The 24,864-nt window shown below is 43.5% G+C and overlaps 1 protein-coding gene across 2 annotated transcripts in view; it reads right to left on the bottom strand.

The window, feature by feature from the left end:
- mavs (mitochondrial antiviral signaling protein) overlaps positions 1-24,864 on the bottom strand; it is a 63,480-nt gene that overhangs the window by 5,983 nt on the left and 32,633 nt on the right. For both annotated transcript variants that reach the window (XR_011885818.1, XM_072256685.1), the window contains exon 6: positions 3,969-4,056. Coding sequence is in view for 1 of the 2 variants with exons in the window: in XM_072256685.1 (XP_072112786.1) it covers positions 3,973-4,056 (84 nt within the window). In the remaining variant the exon portion in view is untranslated. The remainder of the gene's footprint in view (positions 1-3,968; positions 4,057-24,864) is intronic.

The raw sequence follows: 24,864 nt of genomic DNA, 5'->3' as shown, positions 1-24,864 counted from the left end.
TTGCTGCTCTGTGTGATGAACTGAGACTATGGGCCCACTTTGGCTGCTCCAGGCTTCGGGTTTATGGACTCAGTTTTGTTCTGAATGCTGACGCTTGCTTTATTGTTTGCATTTTTTTCTTTCTCTCTCTGCGCATTGGGTGTTGGTGTTTTTTTAAAATTGGGTTCTTTCAGGTTTCTCGTTTTGTTGCTGCCTGTAATCCTGTCAGGTTGTATAATTTATACATACTTTGATAATAAATGTACTTTGAAGTACTGCATGTAGAATTTTGAACATGGCTGTCCTTTTATCCACTTGGTTAGCCTGTTTGCTCTTGAATTATTGTCTCTAAAAGACTTATCAAATTATTACCAACTTGCTGCTCCTTCAAATAAGAAATGGGCATTTGATAGTTGGAAGACCTCAAAGCTCTACGCTTCTTTCTTGACATCAGACCCAATCAGTTCCCCTCCACCACCACTCTCCTCCACCTAGCAGAACTTGTCCTCACTCTCAATAATTCTTCCTTTGACTACTCCTACTTCCTTCAAACAAAAGGTGTAGCCATGGATACTTGCATGGGTCCCAGCTATGCCTGCCTTTTATTTGACTTTGTGGAACAGTCTAAGTTCCAAGCCTAACTGGTATCACTCCCCAACTTTTCCTGCACTGCATCCTGCACCCATGTGGAGCTCATCAAATTCATCAACTTACACTCTGCCCTCAAATTTATCTGGTCTATTTCCAACACTTCCCTCTCCTTTCTCAATCTCACTGATTCTATCTCTGGAGACAGCTTATCTTCTGATATCTTTTATAAACCCATTGATTCACACAACTACCTGAACTATACCTCTTCCCACCCTGTTGCTTGTAAAAATGCCATCCACTTCCCTCAATTCCTCAGTCTCCGCTGCATCTGCTCTCAAGATCAGGCTTTTGATTCCAGAACAAAGGAGATGTCCTCCTTCTTCAACGAATGGGGCTTCCCTTCCTTCACCATTAACGCTGCCCTCACCCGCATCTCTTCCATTTTGCTCATGTCTGCCCTCACCCCATCCTCCCACCACCTCACCAGGGATAGAGTTACTCTTGACCTCACTTGCCATCCCACCAGCCTCCACGTCCATCTCATAATTCTCTGTTATTTCCTCCATCTCCAATGGAATACCACCATGAAGCACATCTTCCCCTACCCTCTTTTTGCTTTCTGCAGGAATTTCTCCTTGCGTGATTCCCTTGCCCATTCGTCTCTCCCCACTGACCTCCCTCCTGATGTTTATCTTTGCAAGCAGAACAAGTGCCACACCTGCCCCTACACCAGCTCCCTCACTACCATTCAGGACCCCATACAGTCCTTCCAGGTGAGGTGACATTTCACCTGAGTCTGTTGGGGTCATATACTGTGTCCAGTGCGGCCTCCTGTATATTGGTGAGAGGATGTAGATTGGGAGATCGTTTCACCGAGCACCTACGCTCCGTCTGCCAGAAAAAGTGGGATCTCCCAGTGGCCACTCATTTTAATTCTACTTCCCATTCCCATTCCACCATGTCAGTCCATGCCCTCCTCTACTGCCGTGACTAGTCCACACTCAGGTTGGAGGAGCAAAACTTGATATTCCGTTTGGGTAGCCTCCAACCTGATGGCATGAACATCGATTTCTTGAACTTCCATAAATGACCCCCCCCCCCCACTTCACCATTCCCCATTTGGAGTTCCCCCTCTCACCATATCTACTTACCTGCCCATCACCTCCCTCTGGTGCTCTTCCCTCTTCCCTTTCTTCCATGGTCTTCTGGCCTCTCATGTCAGATTCCTCCTTCTCCAGCCCTTTATCTCTTTCACCAATCAACTTCCCAGCTCTTTACTTCACCCCTCCCCCTCTCCTGGTTTCACTTATCACCTACTACTTTGTATTTCTTCCTCCCCTTCCCCCACCTTCTTACTCTGACTTCTCACCCTTTTCCCCCAGTCCTGATGAAGTGTCTCGGCCTGAAACGTCGACTGTTTACCCTTTTCCAGAGATGCTGCCTGGCCTGCGGAATTCCTCCAGCGTTTTGTGTGTGTTGCTTGGATTTCCAGCATCTGCAGATTGTTTCTTGTTTGTGATTTGATAGTTGGCGTAGACTTGATGGACTAGAGAGCCTATTTCAATGATGTGGCTCTCTATGATCTAGCACTGCTCATCCTCTGAATCTTTGGAACTATCTCCATTTATTAGGATGCAGGATCAAAGCACCAATGTCTCTGCAACAACGAGTGGATCCCATCAAGACTGGGTCACAGACTCTTAAAGTGCTGATACCATTTCTATCTGCTTAACCTCATTCAGAAACCCAGCACCTTCCCACTCACCATAACTTTTGTGATCCTTTGTTTTGATACAGATGTATATTTGAACTAATATGCTTTCAAGCAAATAGATTAAAAACCTTTGAGATTAAATGAGTTGATCAGACACAATGAACCACTAATTACCCAGCTTCAGGCAAAAAAACCTGAACACCAGTAACTGAGTGCCTTTTGCTTTAATGAGGAAGGATTTATCTCTTATTGTTTCAATTTGACGAACTCAGAGCTAAGCTATGTGCTTGTTCTGATCCATGCTACAGAATCAGAGTCATAGAACACTACAGCACAGAAACAGCCCTTCAGCCGTTCTAATCCACGTCAAATTATTAATCTGTCTTGTCCCATAGACCTGCACCTGGACCACTGCCTCCATACCCCTCCCATCCATGTACCTATCCAAATTTCTCTTAAAAGTTGAAGTTGAATCTGCATATACAACTTCCACTAGCAGCTGATTCCACACTGTCACCAACCACTGAATGAAGAATTTCATCCTCATCTTCCCCTTAAACATTTCACCTTTCACCTTTAACCCAAGGCCTCTCGTTCTAGTCTCACCCAACCTCAGTGGGAAAAAAGTTTGCTTGAATTTACCCTATCTATACACCTCATTATTTTGTATACCTCTATCAAATCTTCCCTCATTCTCCGACACTCTAAGGAATAAAGTCCTAACTTATTCAATCTTTCCCTGTAACTCAGGTCGTCAAGTTTTGGCAATACTCTTGTAAATTTTCTCTGCATTCTTTCAGGTTTATCGGCATCTTTCCTGTAGACTGGTGACCAGAACTGCACACAATACTCCAAATTTGGTTTCCTTTAATGTCTTATGCAACTACAACATAATGTCCCAACTCCAGAACTCAATACTTTGGCCAATGTACCAAAAGCTCTCTATCAATGTGTATCCAAATCCTGTATCCAGTCCTGCTGAGGAGACTCGGCCTGAAATGTTGACTGTACTCTTTTCCACAGATGTTGACAGGCATGCTGAGTTCCTCTAGCATTTTGTGTGTGTGTTGCTCTCAATGTGTATTGCCACTATCAAGATATTGTGGATCTATATTCCCTGATCCCTCTGTCCTGCCATACTCATCATGCAAGCCCTAACATGGCTTGCCCTCCCAAAGTGAACACCTCACACTTCTCTGCATTAAACTCCATCTACCATTTAGTAGCCCATGTTTCCAGATGGTCCAGATCCTACTGCCAGTTTTAATAGCCTTCCTCACCCCCAATCTTGGTGTCAATGAGGAAATAAGCTCTAAAGAGCCTCCAATTTGGAAACATCAATGCCGAGAAGTGGAAAGCATACAAAAAAATACTGGATACAGCCCAGTCCATCACAGGAAAAGCCCCTTCATCTATAAGGAACGCTGCCACAAGACAGCAACATCTATCATCAAGAACTCCCACCATCTAGGTCATGATTTCTTCTCACTGCTGCAATCAGGAAGGGGGTTCAGGAGCCTTGGGTCCCACACCACCAGGTTTGTGAACAGTTATTACCCTTCAATCTCCTAAACTAGTGTGGATAACTTCATTCAGCTCAGCCCTAAACTATTCCACAACCTATGGACTCACTTTCAAGGACTTCACAACTCATGTTCTAAGTATTATTTATGTACTTACTTACTTTTTCATTGTATTTGCACATTGTTTGTCAGTCTTTGTGTGTAGCTTTTTATTGATTCTTTCGTATGTCTCCGTTCTATCTCGAATCCCTGTAAGAAAATGAACCTCTGGGTAGTATTTGGCGACATATGTACTTTGCTAATAAATTTAATTTGAACATTGAGGATTTGAATCTAGTCCTGACGAAGGGTTCCAGCCTGAAACGTTGACTGATCGTTTCCACGGATGCTGCCTGACCTGCTGAGTTCCTCCAGCGTGTTGCTTTGACCCCAACATCTGCAGAGTATTTTGTGTTTATGAATCTAATCATTTTTTTCTTCAATCTGATAATGCTGTAACATCACTTTATTGTGAGATTACATCTTCAAATAACAAACTATGAGCAGACAATATGAAGAAAACAAATTACTTGGTGCAATCATCTTCATTTTACTGGAGAACTGATTGCAAAATGCAGCTCTATCTTGCTTTTGTTGAGCAATTGCAAAAGTTTGGGCATTTCCAGTCTACCTGTCAAAAAGTTGAACATGTGTAGATCAGTTTGTTCCAGTTAACTCATGCTCCATGCTGCTGTCTGGCACAATTGTAACATGAAAGCTGCTGCAGGCTAAAATGCTCCTTGTAGAAAGGACGCTGGAAGATGAAGCAGGGAGCTAATGGAATTTGATTGATGACCAGATAGTTTAATGCTTCTTCCAAAAGATGATTCATTGGGCTGAAAGTTACTAGAATTTTCCTGTAATAGCACTCATCAAGTCAGGCAGCCACCATGGAAAGGGAAATAATTAATGTTGTAAGGCAGAGACTCTGTTTCCCTTTAACAAAAGATATTCCGCAGTTGCTGGAAATCCCAAGTAACACAATCAAGATGGTGGAGGAATTCAGCAGGTCAGGCAGCATCTATGGCAAGGAATAAATAAAATAAAGCATCTATGGAAAAGAGTCTTGGTGAATGTCTTGGCATGAATCATCGACTCTTTATTCCTTTCCATAGATGCTGCCTGACCTGTTGAGTTCCTGTAGCATTTTGTGTGTGTTGCTGTTTCTCTTTCCACAGGAATCATCTTCTGGCCTGCTGAGAATTTTTTGTTATTGTGTCAGATCTGTAGTTGTTTTATACTGACTGACTATTAAAATAGTGTGATTATAGTCTGACAAGTTTACATATTTTCCATTGGAAATGTCAGAATCTTATAAGCTTATTTAAAATATGGCAAACATAATGCTTGGAGGCTGGAAGAGTGGGATACAGAGTCATACAAAAGTACAGCTCAGAAACAGACCATCTAGTCTATGCTGAATCATTTAAATGGCCTACTCCCTTCAACCTGCACTGGGACCTTAGACCTCCATTCCCCTGCATCCATGTACCTATCCAAACTTCTGTTAAACACTGAAATCGAGCTGACATGCACCACTTGTGCTGACAGCTAGCTCCACACTCTCACGACCCTCTGTGTGCAGAAGTTTCCCCTCATGTTCTCCTTAAACTTTTCACCTTTCACCCTTAACCCATGACCTCTGGTTGCAGTCCCACCTAACCTTAGTGGAGAAAAGCCTGCTTACATTTATTCTATCTATACCCCTGTATTGAGGAGTGGGAGTGAATTTGAGTTTTATATTGTTGTTCAATAATCACAAATTTTTAGTAATGAAAATCATAAAATTGCACATTAAAAATTAGAAGAATGAAAGATGATCTCATTGAAAGGTGCAGATTCTTAGAGAATCGACAGGCTTGATGCAAGGACTTACCAGCTGACTGAAGAGAATGGAACTGGTGGTAATAGATTCAGAAGGAGGTGGAGGTTATTTTGGACTGAAATATGAAGTATTTTCTTCACAAATAAGGAGGTGAATCTTTGGAATTCTCCACCTCAGAGGATTATGAAGATTTAAGGAATGAGTTCATTTCCAACTACTGGTCAATATACATTCAGTGGCCACTTTATTAGGTACACATGTACCTAATAACTTGCTCATTAACAGCCATCCCACCTCTCCCGGAAGTTCTGGGAGTCTCCCGCATATTGATAGTGTCTCCCTGATGCCCACAAATTATATACAATATCCCGGAAATCAATTTTTTTGAGAGCGAGCAAGAGAGTGCAAGAGCGAGAGAGTGAGAGAGCGAGACAGCGAGAGAGCAAGCATGAGAGTGACCACGAGAGAGAGAGAGAGAGAGAAAAAGAGCACCATGGCAGAGTGTTCCAAAAAAAGAGAATATAAAACGTACGTCACCCCAGACTACCCTAAAGTGTACCCCTGCCTAATAGGGGTCAAAATAATGACAGTGTTGCTTGCTGCACTGTTTGCAACAGTGACTTTTCTACTGCCCATGATGGTTTAAGACTGTAAAAGACATGTTGAGGTGAGTTTAACAGGTTTCATTCATTCATTAGCATAGCTAACGTAATTTAAACTAGTTGGCTAGCTGCTAAGGAGCTACTCTATTGCAGACATCCCACCTCTCCCGGAAGTTCCGGGAGTGTCCCGCAAATTGATGGTGCTACCTCCCTGAAATGAGTTTTTGCAGGGTGGGATGTCCGCATTAATGCAAGTATCTAATCAGCCAATCATGTGGCAGCCACTCAGTGCATAAAAGCATGCAGACATGGTCAAGAGGTTCAGATGTTGTTCAGACCAAGTATTACAATGGGGAAGAAATGTCATCTAAATGAATTCGACCATCGAATGGTTGCTGGTGCCAGTCAGTGTGGTTTGATTATCTCAGAAACTGCTGAATTCCTGGGATTTCTACGTACAACGATCTCTAGAGTTTACAGAGACTGATGCAAAAAAACCCCCAAAAAAACATCCAGTGAGTAGCAGTTCTGTGGTAGAAACTGCCTTGTTAATGAGAGAAGTCAAAGGCCAGAGTGGTTCAAGCTGACAGGATGGTGACAGTAACTCAAATAAACATGTTACAACACTGCATGCAAGAGAACATCCCTGAATGCACAACATGTCAAACCTTGAAGTGGATGGGCTACAGCAGCAGAAGAGCACGCCAGATCCCACTCCTGTACCTAATAAAGTGGGAATTGTGTGTATTTCTGCCTGTTAAGAGAAACGAGGTGCATGGTCATGAAGCAGGGAGATTGTGCTTGAGGCAGAAGGTCAGCCATGATCTTGTTGAATAGGGCTACTCAGTCTGTTTCTCATATCTTACAATATCATACATATTAAATGTAAACATGACTTTAAGTTCCTCAGGGTCAATATCACAAATGACCTGACTTGGTCCAACCAAACAGAGTCCACTGCCAAGAAGGCCCACCAGTGCCTTTACTTCCTGAGAAGATTAAGGAAATTTGGCCTGTCTCCTAAAATCCTCACTAATTTTTATAAATGCACCGTAGAAAGCATTCTTCTAGGGTGCATCACAACCTGGTATGGAAGTTGTCCTGTCCAAGACCGAAAGAAGCCGCAGAAGATCGTGAACACGGCGCCGTACATCACACAAACCAATCTTCCGTCCTTGGACTCACTTTACATCGCACGCTGTCGGAGAAGTGCTGCCAGGATAATCAAGGACACGACCCACCCAGCCAAACACACTTTTCATTCCTCTTCCCTCTGGGAGAAGGCTCAGGAGCTTGAAGACTCGTACAGCCAGATTTTGGAACAGCTTCTCTTCAACTGTGATAAGACTGCTGAACGGATCCTGACCTGGATCTGGGCCGTACCCTCCAAATATCCAGACCAGCCTCTCGGTTTTTTTGCACTACCTTACTTTCCATTTTTCTATTTTCTATTTATGATTTATAATTTAAATTTTTAATATTTACTTTCGATTTGTAATCCAGGGAGTGGGAAGCACAGAATCAAATATCGCTGTGATGATTGTACGTTCTAGTATCAATTGTTTGGCGACAATAAAGTATAAAGTATAAGATAGGCAGCTAAGACATTAACATGGTGTGCTGTGAACAGATATCTGGCAAAATCATGGATTAGTGTTGTAATCCTGTTGGCAGCTAACGTAAGGTATGGACAGCTTATGTTATACTAATCATTGATTAAAAATTAAATCTGAATGAAAGTCATATGTAGGTGAATAAAGTGAATGGTTTATTTATAAAATAATGGAAGCGATGCCTATTGAATGCAGCAAGGGTTAAGGCGTATGCTGCGATTCTTGACTTGATCTTTTACACTGGGTATCCTTTCTCCTTTTCAATACTGATGGATTAGAATACTTGGAACAATCCAAAGAGCATCAAAATACATGATAGGTAACAATGCAACATCGTTATAAATTCTTATTCAGGTGAAATCTTCAAAAAAAATTTAAATGGTGAATCAGAAAGCTCATTTAAAACCTTTTTAGCCTGGCTCACCCCTTTTGGTTTTTCTGTTGCCAGCAACACAATGAAGGTAATGGCTCTGAATAATTGTTTTGAAGATTTTCCCCCAGATATTAAACATATTTTCAGTCATTTGATGAGATCATGTTTAACTCTAGTCAAATAATAGAGCAAGATATAGTTAATTAAATAGATCTATTATATGACGTGTTGTGATATTTTAATATTGTAGCTATTAGTAGATGGTGATAAATATAAACAGTTCCCTTCCTTACAAATTACTCCTGAAGAATGCTATTGTCATTTCCGTATTCAAGGTCAACTTCTCCATTTGAGTTTGAGAATAACAGCATTATGATCATTAGAATTAATGGTGAGCATCAATATTACCTGCGAGCATTAATGTGAACCATCTCGCCTGCTTGTGTGCCACAATGGCTTGCTGGTTTATATAATGAAAATTGCTGTTACTTTGCAATTTATTACTGAAAGGTTCATATCAAAGACTAAAGTTATTCAGACATTGGCATTACGTTATCATTGTTAGCAGAGACAATCAAATCGAGAGAGTTACTTACACAAATATGCACAAAGAAGCCATCTCAATCATTACTCTGCTGCGGACTCTCATACTGCCTGAGCAATGTATCCATGACAACCAGATTTGCAGCTCTTTCCACCCGGCACACAGTCTGCCTTCATTCTGATGTGCAGTTTTGGTCTCAGCCCGTGTCCCCGCTCTCATATTAGTCCTCAGCCTTCCAAACCACCTCACTTGAAACAAGCTTCAAAATGTAGTCAGCACCCTGAACTGCACACAGCCCCCCAACCTATGATACTTGAGACCATACCAAACTTTCACTCTTGGTATTGACTACAGCTGGTCATCTGTCATGGGATTTGCACAAGAAGGAGCAGTAACAGTGTGGAAGGAGACAATCCTGCCTATTGTGTCCATGTAAGAAAAATCCCGATTGTCTCGGTACCCGGCTCTGATTCAGGTCCTGATGCTGATTTGGATTTATTTACCACATGTACTGTACATTGTAATATATAATGGAATGTGTCAGTCACAACCAACCGACCCGAGGATGGGCTGGGGGCAGCCTGAATAGTCGCTGCACATTCTGGTGCCAACAGAGCATGTCCACAATGCACAGTAGAACAATACAAAACACAAAAATCATACTGAGCAGCAAAGCAGCAAGAGCAAAACAAGAAACAAGCTCAGTTCCTCTCTACCTCCCTCCCACCCATACACACACAGTCCTCTACTCCAGGACAGGATCTCCCTCCCACCCATACACACACAGTCCTCTACGCCAGGACAGGATCTCCCTCCCACCCATACACACACAGTCCTCTACGCCAGGACAGGATCTCTCTCCCTCCCACCCATACACACACAGTCCTCTACGCCAGGACAGGATCTCCCTCCCTCCCACCCATACACACACAGTCCTCTACGCCAGGACAGGATCTCTCTCCCTCCCACCCATACACACACAGTCCTCTACGCCAGGACAGGATCTCTCTCCCTCCCACCCATACACACACAGTCCTCTACTCCAGGACAGGATCTCCCTCCCACCCATACACACACAGTCCTCTACTCCAGGACAGGATCTCCCTCCCACCCATACACACACAGTCCTCTACTCCAGGACAGGATCTCCCTCCCTCCCATTCACACACAGTCCTCTACTCTAGGACAGGATCTCCCTCCCTCCCATACACACACAGTCCTCTACTCTAGGACAGGATCTCCCTCCCTCCCACTCATACACACACAGTCCTCTACTCCAGGACAGGATCTCCCTCTCTCCCACCCATACACACACAGTCCTCTACGCCAGGACAGGATCTCCCTCCCTCCCACCCATACACACACAGTTCTCTACTCCAGGACAGGACCTCCCTCCCTCCCACCCATACTCACACAGTTCTCTACTCCAGGACAGGACTTCCTGTTCCACCCTTGCACATACACAGTCCTTTACTCTAATCTCAGGACAGGACATTCTGTCCCACCCTTCCAAATAAACAGTCCTCTAACACCAGGACAGGTCATCTTCAGTCTTCAACCTCTTTCCATAGTCTTGCAAAGTCTATTCTTTCAAAAACACATCCAGCTCCTTTTTGAACACTACAAAGGAATCTACTTTAATTACTATACCTGACAGTGCATTTCAGACCATGCTCACTAATAGTATAAAAGCTTTTCCTCCTGTGACTTTGAGTTCTTTTGCCAATCACATTCATTTTACATTCCCTGGTCCTTAATATCTATCTGCTTTGCATATATTGTTCATCAAGAGAACTACCCTAGTTTCTCCAGTCCATTGGCATAACTAATTTTAGGAAGTTTCTTCTGCATCTTCTCCAAAGCATTTACACCTTTCCTAAATTTTAGTACCTAGCTCTGAGCATAATATTCCACTTGCATTTTAACTGTGTTTATTAAATTCGATCACAGTTTCCTAAGCTCCTCACTATAAAGGCCAGGATTGCATTAGCATATAGGATTGTGCCCAAATTTCACTTGCCATCTATCTGACAATTCCACTTGCCTGTCTGTGTCTCCTTGAATTCCTTAACACCTGAAGGTTATTGAGTTCTGCACATTTTGTGTCACAATTTGGAAACTAGAAACTTTCACATCCAAGTTATTAATGTATAATCAAACAGTTTTACAATCAGTGGCCACATTATTTGGTACACCTCTACCTAATAACTTAGTCATTAATGCAAGTATCTAATCAGCCAATCATGTGACAGCAACTCAATTCATAAAAGCATGCTGACATGGTCAAGAGTTCAGTTATTGTTCAGACCAAACATCAGAATGGGGAAGAAATGTAATTTAAGTGATTTGATCGTGGAATGATTGTTGGCAGAGGGGGTGGTTTGAGTATCCCAGAAACTGCTGTTCTCCTAGGAATTTCATGAACAACAGTCTCTAGAGTTTACAGAGAATGGTGCAAAAACTTTGAAGTATATATAATTATCTGGATAGACAGGGTCTGATTATGAACAGTCAACGTGGATTTGTGCGTGGAAGGTCATGTTTGACAAATCTTATTGAATTTTTTGAAGAGGTTACTAGGAAAGTTGACAAGGGTAAAGTGGTGGATGTTGTCTATATGGACTTCAGTAAGGCCTTTGACAAGGTTCCACATGGAAGGTTACTTAGGAAGGTTCAATTGTTAGGTATTAATATTAAAGTAGTAAAATGGATTCAACAGTGGCTGGATGGGAGATGCCAGAGAGTAGTGGTGGATAACTGTTTATCAGATTGGAGGACGGTGTGTAGTGGTGTGCCTCAGGGATCTGTACTGGGTCCAATGTTGTTTGTCATATATATTAATGATCTGGATGATGGGGTGGTAAATTGGATTAGTAAGTATGCAGATGATACTAAGATAGGTGGCGTTGTGGATAATGAAGTAGGTTTTCAAAGCTTGCAGAGAGATTTAGGCCAGTTAGAAGAGTGGGCTGAAAGATGGCAGATGGAGTTTAATGCTGATAAATGTGAAGTGCTACATTTTGGTAGGACTAATCAAAATAGGACATACATGGTAAATGGTAGGGCATTGAAGAATGCAATAGAACAGAGGGATCTAGGAATACTGGTGCATAGTTCCCTGAAGGTGGAATCTCATGTGGATAGGGTGGTAAAGAAAGCTTTCGGTATGCTGGCCTTTATAAATCAGAGCATTGAGTGTAGGAGTTGAATGTAATGTTAAAATTGTACAAGGCATTGGTAAGGCCAAATTTGGAGCATTGTGTACAGTTCTGGTCACTGAATTATAGGAAAGATATCAACAAAATAGAGAGAGTACAGAGAAGATTTACTAGAATGTTACCTGGGTTTCATCACCTAAGTTACCGAGAAAGTTTGAACAAGTTGGGTCTTTATTCTTTGGCGGGTAGAAGGTTGAGGAGAGACTTGATAGCGGTATTTAAAATTATGAGGGGGATAGATAGAGTTGACATGGATAGGCTTTTTCCATTGAGAGAAGGGGAGATTCAAACAAGAGGACATGAGTTGAGAGTTAGGGGGCAAAAGTTTAGGGGTAACATGAGGGGGAACTTCTTTACTCAGAGAGTGGTAGCTGTGTGGAACGAGCTTCCAGTAGAAGAGGTAGAGGCAGGCTCTATATTGTCATTTAAAGTAAAATTGGATAGATATATGGACAGGAAAGGAATGGAGGGTTATGGGCTGAGTGCAGGTCGGTGGGACTAGGTGACAGTAAGCATTAGGCATGGACTAGAAGGGCCGAGTAGAATAGAACTAGAAGACTAGAATAGTCTGTTTCCGTGTTGTAATTGTTATATGGTTATATGGATGAGCTACAGCAGTAGAAGACCAGGAACATACGCTCCGTGGTCACTTTATTAGGTAATTTGGATGATGCTGGTATCTTCTGCTCCTATGCCTTATGGTCTATGTCTTTAGATTCAGATTGAGAATCATTTATTTATCATATGTACGACAAAACATACAGTGAAATGCATCGTTTGTGATAACAACCAGCACAGCCTAAAAATGTTCCGAGGCAGACCGCACGTGCTCCCTCACATTTTGCTGCCAACACAGCATGCCCACAATGCTCAGCAGAATAACACAGAAAACACCAAATTAGAACACAACAAGCAACAAAATAACACCACCAAAAACAAACCCCTTTCATACCTCACACCGACCCACACACACAGACAGTCCTCCAAGACTAGGACAAGCCTTTGTGTCTCCAGTCACCTGCCCATGTTGCTGGCCTTCAAATGCACAGCAGAGGCCTAGACTATGGCCTGACCTCTAACTCCTCCACATCCTGTCCCTAAACCCTGATCTGACCCATAACTCCCCTCTCTGTCCCTGTCTTAAGTTTTAAAAAGTATCATTAAAGGAAAGAGGAGCGGTGGAAAGTTTTAGAGAAGGAACAATGAGAGTTCAGGGTCTTGACATTGAAGTGTAGCAGACAATTAAGCCATGACTGAATGACGGCATCCAGAAAGGCCTGAAATGAAGAATTTCACAACATGGAATTGTATTGCAACACATAACTCTATCTAGGCCTTTCAACATTTGATAGGGTTCAATGGGACTCCCTCCTCATTCTCCTAAACTCCAGCAAGTACAGACCCAGATCCATCTGCCTTCCATTCACACGGACACCCAATTCCAGGACCCAGCAACATGGGACAGGCCAACGTCTACGGATTGTCTTTCATCTCCCATCCACGTCAGTGGCCTTCGAACATGGAGCAGAGGCTTAGACAGCAGGTGCTGTTTGACACCCATCATGTCACTGGAGTCTGGAGTTGCAGCAAACTTCTCCAACAAAGTAAGGGTCAATTTAGCAGTGGCCTTCATGGGAAGTTTTTCTCTTTGGACTACTTCAGTGCTGTAGAGACACATTATATCAAGAGGGATCTACAGATTTAAGGTGTAAGATTTCCCTACCTCCCAGTAGACTAGTCTGTACTCAGAACTGGTCCTTCTGTCTGCATTTGGTGGAGAACTCTGGAGTGAGCCTTGAGGCAAAACCTTTGGGGTTAGAAGTACCAGTACTACCATTGAACAGTGGTTACTTCCCACACTTCTTGCACATCCTGCGGATGTCAACTCTGTGCATAAAGGCCATAATTATGTCAAAATCTCTGAAGCAGGATTTGAAATCTTTACTTTCTGATTTAGAATGGGTGAGCTGATACATGATGAAAATTGATTGGCAGACTACTATATTCCTTGTAACTTACAAAACAGAGCAGAAGATTTTTCACCTCAGTACCACTCTCCTACACTAACCCCATATCCCTTGACTCCCTCTATATGTGTTTGTGATCACAGTCAGAGAGTCATAGAGAACTACAGCACAGAAACAGGCCATTTGACCTGTCAAATCCAGGCCAATCTATTTTCCGCCTACTCCCATCGACCCGCCCTCCACACCCCTCCCATTCATGTACTTATCCAAACTTTTCTTAAATGTTGAAATCAAACCCACACCCATCACTTCCACATTCTCCTCTCTCTCTGAGTGAAAAAGGTCCCCCTCATGTTCCCCTTCAACATTTCACCTTTCAAAGAACAAAGTTCAAAGTAAATTTATTATCAACGTCACCATATACAACCCTGAGATTCATCTTCTTGTGGGCAAACAGTAAATCCAATAACCATAATAGAATCAATGAAAGACCACACCCAACCAGTGAGTGCATGACAACAAACTCCAAACATAAAAGAAAAAAAGTAAATAATAATAAATAAACTGACTAAAATATTGAGAACATGAGATGAAGAGTCCTTGAAAGTGAGTCCATAGTTTGTGGGAACAGTTCAGTGATGGGGCAAGTGAAGTTGAGTGAACGGTTCAGGAGTCTGATAGTTGAGGGGTAGTAACTGTTGCTGAATCTAATGGTGTGAATCCGGAGGCTCCTGCACCAGCTGCAAGAAGAGAGCATGATGGGTGCTGCTTTCCTGTGATAATGCTCCAAGTAGACGTGCTCAGTGGTGGTTGGGGGGACTGGTGCTTTACCGATGTTAGTCTAGGCTATATCCACCACTATTGTAGGATTTTCTCTTCAAGGTTATTGGTGTTTCCATACCAGGCTGTGATTCAGCTAGTCAATATACTCTCCACCACACATCTATAGAGGTTTGTCATAGTTTTAAATGTCATGCCAAATCTTAGTACTCATGGTTAATAATCGGCTCCTTGGTCTTCCTGCCATTGACTGAAAAGTTGTTGTTGTGGCACCGCTCAGTCAGATTTTTAATTTCCCTCCTACATGCTGATTCAACAGTATCTTCGATTTGGCCAATGATACTGGTGTCATCAGCAAACTTAAATATACCATTGGAGCTGTGCTTAGCAGCACAGTCATAAGTGTAAAGTGAATAGAGCAGGGGACTAAAGGCTGATTTATACTTCGGCGTCAACTTGACGCTGTAAGTACAGCGTAGCCGCAAACCCTACGCAGTACCTATGCGGATCCCTACGCCGTAGCCTGACACGCACCTCTTCCAAAATGTAACTACACGTCGTGGCAACACAGACCGCAACAGCTGTGATTGGTCCGCTTGGTAGCAACGCATTTCTTCCTACACTGCAATAGCTTCCCATTGGGTGACTGAAGGGCAGGGAAGGAGCTTGGGCTGCAATGCTTTCCATAAAGCTTTACAGACCTCCGAAATTATGGAGAACACATTCTGCTGTTACGATAAAAGATGCTCGCTTCTTGTTTACCCCGAGAAAAACTACCATGACCATGAAGCCTTGCACGGGCAGGTGTGTGCGCATGCGTGACATGCGCAAATTGCAGAGCGACACAGACACACCAATGCACAAGTATAAATGCTCACAACACGCGTAGGTCACTTGCGTAGGTTACGGCGTCAAGTTGACGCAGAAGTATAAATCAGCCTTAAGCACACAGTCTTGATGTGCACCCATGCTGATGGAAATTGTGGAGGATGTTGCTGCCAATCCAAACTGATGGGGGTCTGCAAGTGAGGAATCTGAGGATCTAATTGCATAATGATGGCACCCGTTAGTCTCGCGAGACCATGGATCTGCGTCTGGAAAGTTTTGCTTCAGTCTCTCCAGGATGCAGGCCTGGGCAAGGTTGTATGGAAGACCGGCAGTTGCCCAAGCAACAAGTCTCCCCTCTCCATGCCACTAATGTTGTCCGAGGGAAGGGCAAGGGCCGATACAGCTTGGCACCAGTGTCGTCGCAGGAGTTGCCAGAACGAGGTTGAAGGCAACGTCGGACTGCCTTAGGGACTCCAGCTCCGGATTTGTCCTCAGAGTTTACTCCCGAAGCCTTTCCCATCAGTGGGTATAGCCACAAGGCAGCAGAGGTTTGAAATCAGAGTTTTCCCTCTCTTAGATGGACTGGCTTCCCATGCTGACGAGCTCCATCTACCCTAAGCACTGGTTTTAAGGCGCCAGGACCTGCCTTCACCCCTTCTCCTGTCAGTAGTAACAGTTCTAACGGGCTTATGGTACAGGAATACATGTGGTCTGCAAATCACTTTTCATTACGCGGCATCTCACCAGTTCTAAATGCAGGTCTTGAAACTTATTGATTAGTTTAGAGGGAATGATAGTATTGAATACCAAGCTGTAATCGTTAAAGAGCATCCTGATGTATGCACCTTTGCTATCCAGATGTTCCAGGGTTGAACGAAGAGACAAGGAAATGGTATCTGCTGTGGACCTGTTGCTCCGGTAGGCAAATTGGAGCAGATCCAAGTTGATCCTTGGGTTGATATGTTTCGTCATCAACCTCTCAAAACACCTCATCACCATGAATGTAAGTGCAATAGTCATTGAGGCATGTCACCACATTCTTCTTAGGTACCGGGATAATTGTAGCCTGCTAGAAGCAGGTGGGTACCACAGACTTCTGAAGCAAGCGGTTAGAGATCTCGGTGAACTCTCCAGCCAGTTGATCAGTGCAGATCTTTAGTACTTGGCCAGACACCCCATCCAGGCTGAATGCTTTCTGTGGGTTCATCATCTTGAAGGATATTCTCAAGTCGGCCTCAAAGACTTAAATCACAAGGTCATCAGGGGCTGTGGGAGTTTGTGATGGTTCCTCTATGTTTTGCCAGTCAAATCGAGCATAAAATGCATTGATCTCATCTGTAAGCAAAAGCCTGTTGTAACCTATGTCTCTTGATCTCACTTCGTAAGAGATGTTAGCATTGAAGCCCTGCCACTGCTGTTAAGCATCCTTCATTGTTCAAGTTTGGTCTGGAATTGCCACTTCACCCATGACATGTATTTCTGGAGATCGTACCTGGACTTCATGTAACTTTCTTGATTGCCAGATTTGAATACCGCTAAACTAGCCCATAGCAGATTGTGGATCCATGGTTCATCCAGAGCTTCTGCTCGGGGAAGACTCTGAATGACTCGGATGACCCTTTAGGTGTGACCTCTAGTTTTAATCTCACCCAACCTCAGTGGAAAAAGCCTGCTTGCATTTACCCTCTCTATACCAATCATCTTTTTATATACCTCTATCAAATCGCCCCTCAATCTTCAACATTCCAGGGAATTAAGTCCTAACCTGTTCAACCTTTCCCTATAGATCAGGTCCTCAAGACCGGCAACATCCTTGTAAACTTGTAAAAAAAAATACTTGTCCTAAAGAAGGGTGTTGGCCCGAAATGTCAATTGTTTGATCATTCCACAGATACTGCCTGACCTGCTGAGTTCCTCCAGCATTTTGTGTGTGTGTTTCCTTGTACTTTTCTCTGTACTCTTTCAATCTTATTTACATATTTCCTGCAGATACAGTGGGTGACCAAAACTGCACACAATACTCCAAATTGGACATCAGCAATGTCTTATACAAATTCAACATAACATCCCAACTCTTGTCCTCAGTACATTGATTTATGAAAGCCAAACACCTCACAGAGAGCAGCTGGAGTTGAACCATGATCGAAGGTGCTGTGTTACGCTAACCACAGTGAAGACATGCCAGCCATTTCAACATCTCAGCATTATGTGCTCTCAGTTTTTTTTCATTTGTTGAAAGATGTTACTTGTCTTCCCTCCTTTAACTTCATATCACATATGTACACACACAAACACAGAGGGAATCTGTCAGCCACTGACCTTCTCAACTCAAATTTTCCTTCCACGAACATTATACTCAGCCGAGAAAATCCCTCCTCTGAGACAATTCCTGAGAAACCTTTTACAAAGCCCTAATTTTTTTTTCTGTGAATGAAATTCTAGAACAAAAGCCCTCTCAGATATTGTGAAAAGAAAAAAAAATGCAGATGATGGAAGTCCGAAATAAAAACAGAAAGTGATGTGGTTTCTTGGCAGATCAGGCCCGATGGATGGGAAGAGAAAGATGATTAATGCTTCATGTCAAAGACCTGAGGGATACGGAGGACTATTGTCCAGATCCAGGACTAAGCAAAATAACACTTTGGCACAACAGAATAGATGGGACAAAGATCCTGTATCTGTTCTGTAGTGCTCTATGATTCTATCACCGTTTCCTTGAGGTGTGATCTCCAGTACCCAGCGGGCACACATATTAAAAAGTTATGCTTCGGATATCTTGTCACATCCAATGAATATGTTTGTTTTTGAGAACTCAAAATGAAACCCAAAAAACAAGCCATCTCCTCATGCAGATCCAGAGAATCTGTAACATCTACTTTCTGTGCGTGGAGTAGTGGGTTCATCAGTTCACAAACAAGAGAAAATCTGCAGATGTTGTAAATCCAAGCAACACACACAAAATGCTGGCCAGGCAGCATTTATGGAAAACAGTATAGTCCAGGTTTCAGGTTCAAGACCTGGAGAAAAAAGATGAGGAGTCAGGGTTAAAAGATGGGGGATAGGTGAAACTGGGAGGGGGAGGGGTGAAGTAAAGTGCTGGGAGGTTGGTTGGTGAAAGAGATAGGGGGCAGGAGAAGGGGGAATCTGATAGGAGAGGACAGAAGACCATAGAAGAAAGAAAAGGAGGAGGAGCACCAAGGGAGGTGATGGACAGGTAAGGACATAAGGTGAGAGAAGAAATAGGGAATGGGGAATTGTGAAGGGGGAGGGGGAGGGTTGCATTACTGGAAGTTCATGCCATTAGGTTGGAGGCTACCCAGACAAGAAGGTCTTGCTCCTCCAACCTGAGCCTGGCCTCATCATGACAGCACAGGAGGCCATGGACAGACATGTCGGAATGGGAATGAGAATTGGAATTAAAATAGGTGGCCACTGGGAGATCCCACTTTTTCTGGTGGACAGAGTGTAGGTTCTTGGTAAAGTGGTCTCCCCATCTACGTTGGGTCTTATCGATATACAGGAGGCCACACCAGGAGCACCGGATACAGTATATGACCGCAACAGACTTACAGGTGAAGTGTCGCCTCAACTGGAGGGACTGTTTGTGGCCCGGAATGGAAGTGAGGGAGGAGGTGTAGGGGCAGGTGTAGTACTTGTTCCCTTTGCAAGGATAAGTGCCAGGAGGGAGATTAGTATGGAGGGACAAATGAATAAGGGAACCGTGTAGGAGGCAATACGTGTGGAAAGCAGAAAGTTGGGAGGGAGGGAGAGATTAGGAAGCTTAATTTAAAGGAACCCTTCAGAGGCACTGATCATAATATGATTGAATTCATACTGCAACTTGAGAGGGAGAAGCATAAGTCACATGTATCGGTATCGCAATGCAATAAAGAGGCATGAGAGGGGAGCTTGCCCAAGTGGATTGGAGGAGGACACTGGTGGGGATGACAGCAGAGCAGAGATGGCTGAAGTTTCTGGGAATAGTTTACAAGGCACATGATAGGTATGACCCACAGAGGAAATAGTGCTCAGATTGGAAGGGTAGGCAATCGTGGCTGATAAAGAAAGTTAGGGACTGCATAAGAGCCGAGGAAAGGGCATATAAGGTAGTAAAAGTGAGTTGGAAGTTGGATTATGGGAAACTTAAAATCCAACAAAAGGCAACTAAAAAAGCTATATGGGAAAAGATGGAATATGAGGGCAGACTAGCCATTAATATAAAGCAGGATACCAAAAGCTTTTTCAGTTACATAAAGAGTAAAAGGGAGGTGAGAGTTGATATTGGACCACTGAAAAATGATGCTGGTGAGGTAGTAATGGGGGACAAAGAAATGGCAGATGAACTTAATGGGTACTTTGCATCTTTCTTCACTGTGAAAGACACTAGCAGTGTGCCAGAGGTCCATGAGTGTCAGGGAGTAGGAGTGAGTGCCATTGCTATTACAAAGGAAAAAGTGCTTGGCAAACTCAAAGGTCTTAAGGTGGATAAGTCACCTGGACCAGTTGGACTATATCCCAGAGTCCTGAGAGAGGTTGCTGAAGAGATAACGGATGCATTGGTCAGGATCTTTTAAGAATCTCTTTGATTCTGGCAATGGTCCCAGAGGACTAGAAGACTGCACATGTTACTCCTCTCTTTAAGGAATGAAAGCAAAAGAAGGGAAATTAATGGCCAGTTAGCCTATCCTCAGTGGTTGGGAAAGTGTGTTGTAGTTTATCACTAAGGTTGAGGTTTTGAGTTACTTGGAGACTAGTGATAAAGTAAGTCAAAGTCAGCATGGTTTCTGTGAAGGGAAATCTTGCCTGACAAATCTGTTAGAGGTCCCCGAGGAAGTAACAAGCAGGGTGGACAAAGGAGAGGAAGTGATGTCATTTACTTGGATTTTCAGAAGATGTTTGTTAAGGTGCCACATATGAGACTGCTTAAGAAGATTTAAATCCTATGGCATTACAGGAAAGATACTGGTATGGTCAGTGGAATGGCTGACAGGCAGGAGGCAGGGAGTGGGAATAAAAGGGGCCTTTTCTGGTTGGCTGCCAGTTACTAGTGGTGTTCCTCAGGGGTCAGTATTGGGACTGCTACTTTTCTATCAGGGCGCTGAAGCAGGAATCCAATCACAGACCCAGTACTGTGCACACAGTGATATTAATTGAGTAACAAATCCCAATGTACAAACAAAGTCTGCATCAAAGTTCTGGCAGAGATCAAAACATCCAGAGAAATCCAAAAACCAGAATAGGGAAACAGGCAGAGTCAATATTCAGACAGAGTACAGATATGAATGCTAGAAAGGCTCCAGAAAATTCACTGGCACAATTTGGCAACAAACAGGTGAAAACACAGGACTAAAATACACTGAGCAATAAACGGAGAGGCAGATGATAGGTGGAGCACAATGAGACAGAAGTGGCAGCAATACAGGTAATAATGAGAAACAAGTGAGAGGCGGAGTAGAGCAGGAGCAGGGACAGGAGCACATGGGGCATGAAAACAAACAAGAGCACATGGCAATATAAAACCACAGACTGATGGTTGGGGGAAAACACACGAAAAGACAAAGTTCAACTGGAGGTACTGACACTTCTCACAGTTTATCAGTGAGCTAGATAATGGAATTGATGGCTTTGCAACAAGTTTGTGGATGATACAAAGATAGGTGGAGGGGTAGGTAGTGCTGAGGAAGCAATGCAATTGCAGTAGGGATTACACAAATTGGAAGAATGGCCAAGAATGTGGCAGGTGGAATGCAGTGTAGGGAAATGTATGATAATGCATTTTGGTAAAAGGAACAATAATGCGGATATTATCTAAATTGGGAGAAGCTTCAAATATCAGATGCGCAGAGGGACTTAGCAGTCCTCGTGCAAGACTCCCAGAAGGTTAATTTACAGGTTGAGTCTGTGGTAAAGAATGCAAATGTAATGTTGGCATTTATTTTAAGAGGAATAGAATCTAAAAGCAAGGAGGTAATGCTGAGCCTTTATAAGACACTAGTCAGGCCGCACTTGGAGTATTGTCAATAGTTTTGGGCCCCATATCTCAGAAAGGATGTGTTGTCATTGAACAGAGTCCAGCGGAAGTTCATGAAGATGTTTCCGGAATGAAGGTGTTAACATATGAGGAGTGTTTGGCAGTTTTGGGCTTGTAGTCAATAAAATTTAGGAGAAAGCGGGGCAATCTCATTGAAACCTCCTGAATGTTGAAAGGACTCGATAGGGTGGATGTAGAGAGGATGCTTTCTATGGTGGGAGGTACAGCCTCAAAATTGAGGGATGACCATTTAGAACAGAGGTAAGGAGGAATTTATTTAGCCAGAGAGTAGTAAACCTGTGGAATGCTCTGCAGTGGAGGCAAAGTCTTTGTGTATATTTAAGGCAGAAAATGATTGTTTCCTGATTGGTCAGGGCATCAATGGATATGGTGAGAAGGCAGGTGTATGGAGTTGAATGGGATCTGGGATCAGCCATGATGGAATGGCAAACCAGACTCGATGGGCTGAATGGACTAATTCTGCTCCTATGTTTCATTGTCTTACATGTTTGGTGGTGGGATCCTGTTGGAAATGGCAGAAGTTATGGAGAATTATGTGCTGCACACAGAGACTGGTGCGATGGTAGATGAGGACAGAGGAACCCTATCCCAGTGGGGTGGTGGGAGGATGGAGTGAGGGCAGATGTGCATGAAATGGAAGGGCTGCGGTTGAGGGCAGCATTGATGGTGGAGGAAGGGAAGCCCCTGTCTTTGAAGAAGGAAGGCATCCTCACTCTGGAATGAAAAGCCTCATCCTGAGAGCAGATGCGGTGGAGACAGAGGAATTGAGAGAAGGGGATGGCGTTTTTACAAGTAGCAGGGTGGAAGTAGGTATAGTCCAGGTAGCTGTGAGAACCCGTGGGTTTATAACAGACATCAGTAGATAAGCTATCTCTGGAGACTGAGGCAGAGAGATCAAGAAAGGGGAAACAGGTGCCAGAAATGGATCAATTAAATCTGAGGGCAGGGTGGAAGTTGAAGGCAAAGTTGATCAAGTTGATGATCTCCACATGGGTGCAAGAAGCAGCACCAATGCAGTCGTCGATGTAGTGTAGGAAACGTGCAGGATGGTCACCAGTGTAGGCTTGGAACATAGACTGTTCCAGGTAGCCGACAAACAGGCAGTCATAGCTGGGACCCATCCGAGTGCCCGTGGCTATACTTTTTGTTTGAAGGAAGTGGGAGAAGCCAAAGGTGAAATTATCGAGAGTAAGGACAAGTTCTGCTAGACAGAGGAGAGAGGTGGTGGAGGGGAACTGGTTGGGTCTTTTGTCCAGAAAGAAATGGAGAGCTTTAAGGCCTTCCTGATGTGGGATGGAGGTGTATAGAGACAGGACATCCCTGATGAAAATAAAATGCTCAGGGCCAAGAAATTTGAAATCACTGAAAAGATCAAGAGCATGTGTCACGGATGTAGGCAGGAAGGGACTGAACTGGGGGGATAAAACCCGAGTCTAAGTATGCAGCTATGAGATCAGTGGGGCAGGAACAAGCTGAAACAATGGGACAGGCAGGTTTGTGGATCTTGGGTAGGAGGTAGAAATGGGAGATGTGGTGCGTGGGAACTATGAGGTTGGTGGCAGTGGATCTCCAGAGTTAATAAGGTCGGTGGCCTGGTGCTCCTTTGTGGGGTCCTGTTCGAGGGGTAAGTAAGAGGAGGTGTCTGGCAGTTATCGCTGGGCCTCAGCAAGGTAGAGGTCAGTATGCCAGACTACTGCAGCACCCCCCTTATCCATGGGTTTGATGGTGAGGTTAGGATTAGTGCAGAGGGAGAGAAGAGCAGAGCATTTGGAAGCAGTGAGGTTGGAATTAGAGGGATCAGTGGTGAAGTCGAGACAGTTGATGTCCCGTCGGTAGTTGGCAACGAAAAGATCCAGAGCAGATGTTCAGGGTCCAGATTCACCTCCACTTTGGTTTATACTGTGTTTGTTCTTCACACGACTTTGGACTGTCACCATGTGAGCAGTTGAACGGCATTGATTGAATTACCTTCATTACTGGACCTTGCGTATAAATACACATACTATTCCAGCAGCTGCATTGGAGTGACTGTGAACCACCAAAGCACAGAAGATGAGAGAAATCTTTTCCTAGACACAAGAGGGTGAATCTGTGGAATTCATTGCCACAGATGTCTGTGGAGGCCAAGTCATTGGGTATATTTAAGTGGATTCTTTTCAGATTCTTGATTAGTAAGGGCATCAAAGGTTATGGGGAGAAGGCAGGAGAATGGGGTTGAGAGGGAAAATAAATAAGCTATAATGACATGGCGGAGCAGACCTGATGGGCCAAATGACCATATTCTGGTCCTGTGTCTTCTAGTCTAAGGGGTTTTGCAGATGTTACAACTCCAGAGAAACACACACAAAATGTTGGAGGAACTCAGCAGGTCAGGCAGCATTTATGGTAGAGAGGGAAATAAAGAGTCAACATTTTTGGCCAGTCCCCTTCATCAGGACTTACTTACTTTCTACATAGATTTTAAATTAATATTCCGATGAATCAGATGGATTATGGCTCTGATTTTACTGAAGTGTGCCAGAGAATGTGAATCTCAGGGCAATAAATTTACTTTGAACTTTGAACAAAGGGAACCACATCCCACATGGCAAGCTGAGAAACTGAATTCAATATGCATGGGATTCATGAGGTAACTTTAGAAAAACAAAATCATTTCATTTAAAAAAACAGGACAGAGAATCTGTTACATGTCTCAGCTCACACCCTGAAGAGATTACCATGTCCCATCAGCAAACGAATGGGCAGTAAATGAGGTTGTGACATTCAGATCCGCTGTTAGAATAAAGAACTCCCATCAATCATACGGCTGAAACAGGAGCATCTTGCTTTTGTTGGCTGTTTTGTCAGCTCACTGAAATTGAAGTTATTTCAATTACTGAATCATGTCAGTGCAAGACAGTGAACAAGAAAAAAAGTGAGCGGCAAATGGTAGTGCTTTTACTAGATCACGAGTTTATTCAGTTCTATGTTTATTACAGGCAATAACTAAGAGGTCACAGCCTGTGGAGTTTCTTCAGCAGAGGTGACATTGTATTCACTTCTCCCTGGTTTCCATGTGGTGTTTGTGTCCTTGCAGATCCTTCTTCTGCATGTTTAGCTCTGTCCCTCAAATCCTCAGGTAAAATTGATATCCATATATGGTCTCAAATAGAGTCCAGAAGATTTCACTCACTTTACTAATCAAAATAGATCTCCACTCTTCAGATCCACACAGTC

Source organism: Mobula birostris, chromosome 4 (genome assembly GCF_030028105.1).
Source record: "Mobula birostris isolate sMobBir1 chromosome 4, sMobBir1.hap1, whole genome shotgun sequence".
Taxonomy (NCBI): domain Eukaryota; kingdom Metazoa; phylum Chordata; class Chondrichthyes; order Myliobatiformes; family Myliobatidae; genus Mobula; species Mobula birostris.
The sequence above is the reverse complement of the archived record's forward strand: the minus strand, read 5'-3'. Positions and strand labels throughout refer to the sequence as shown.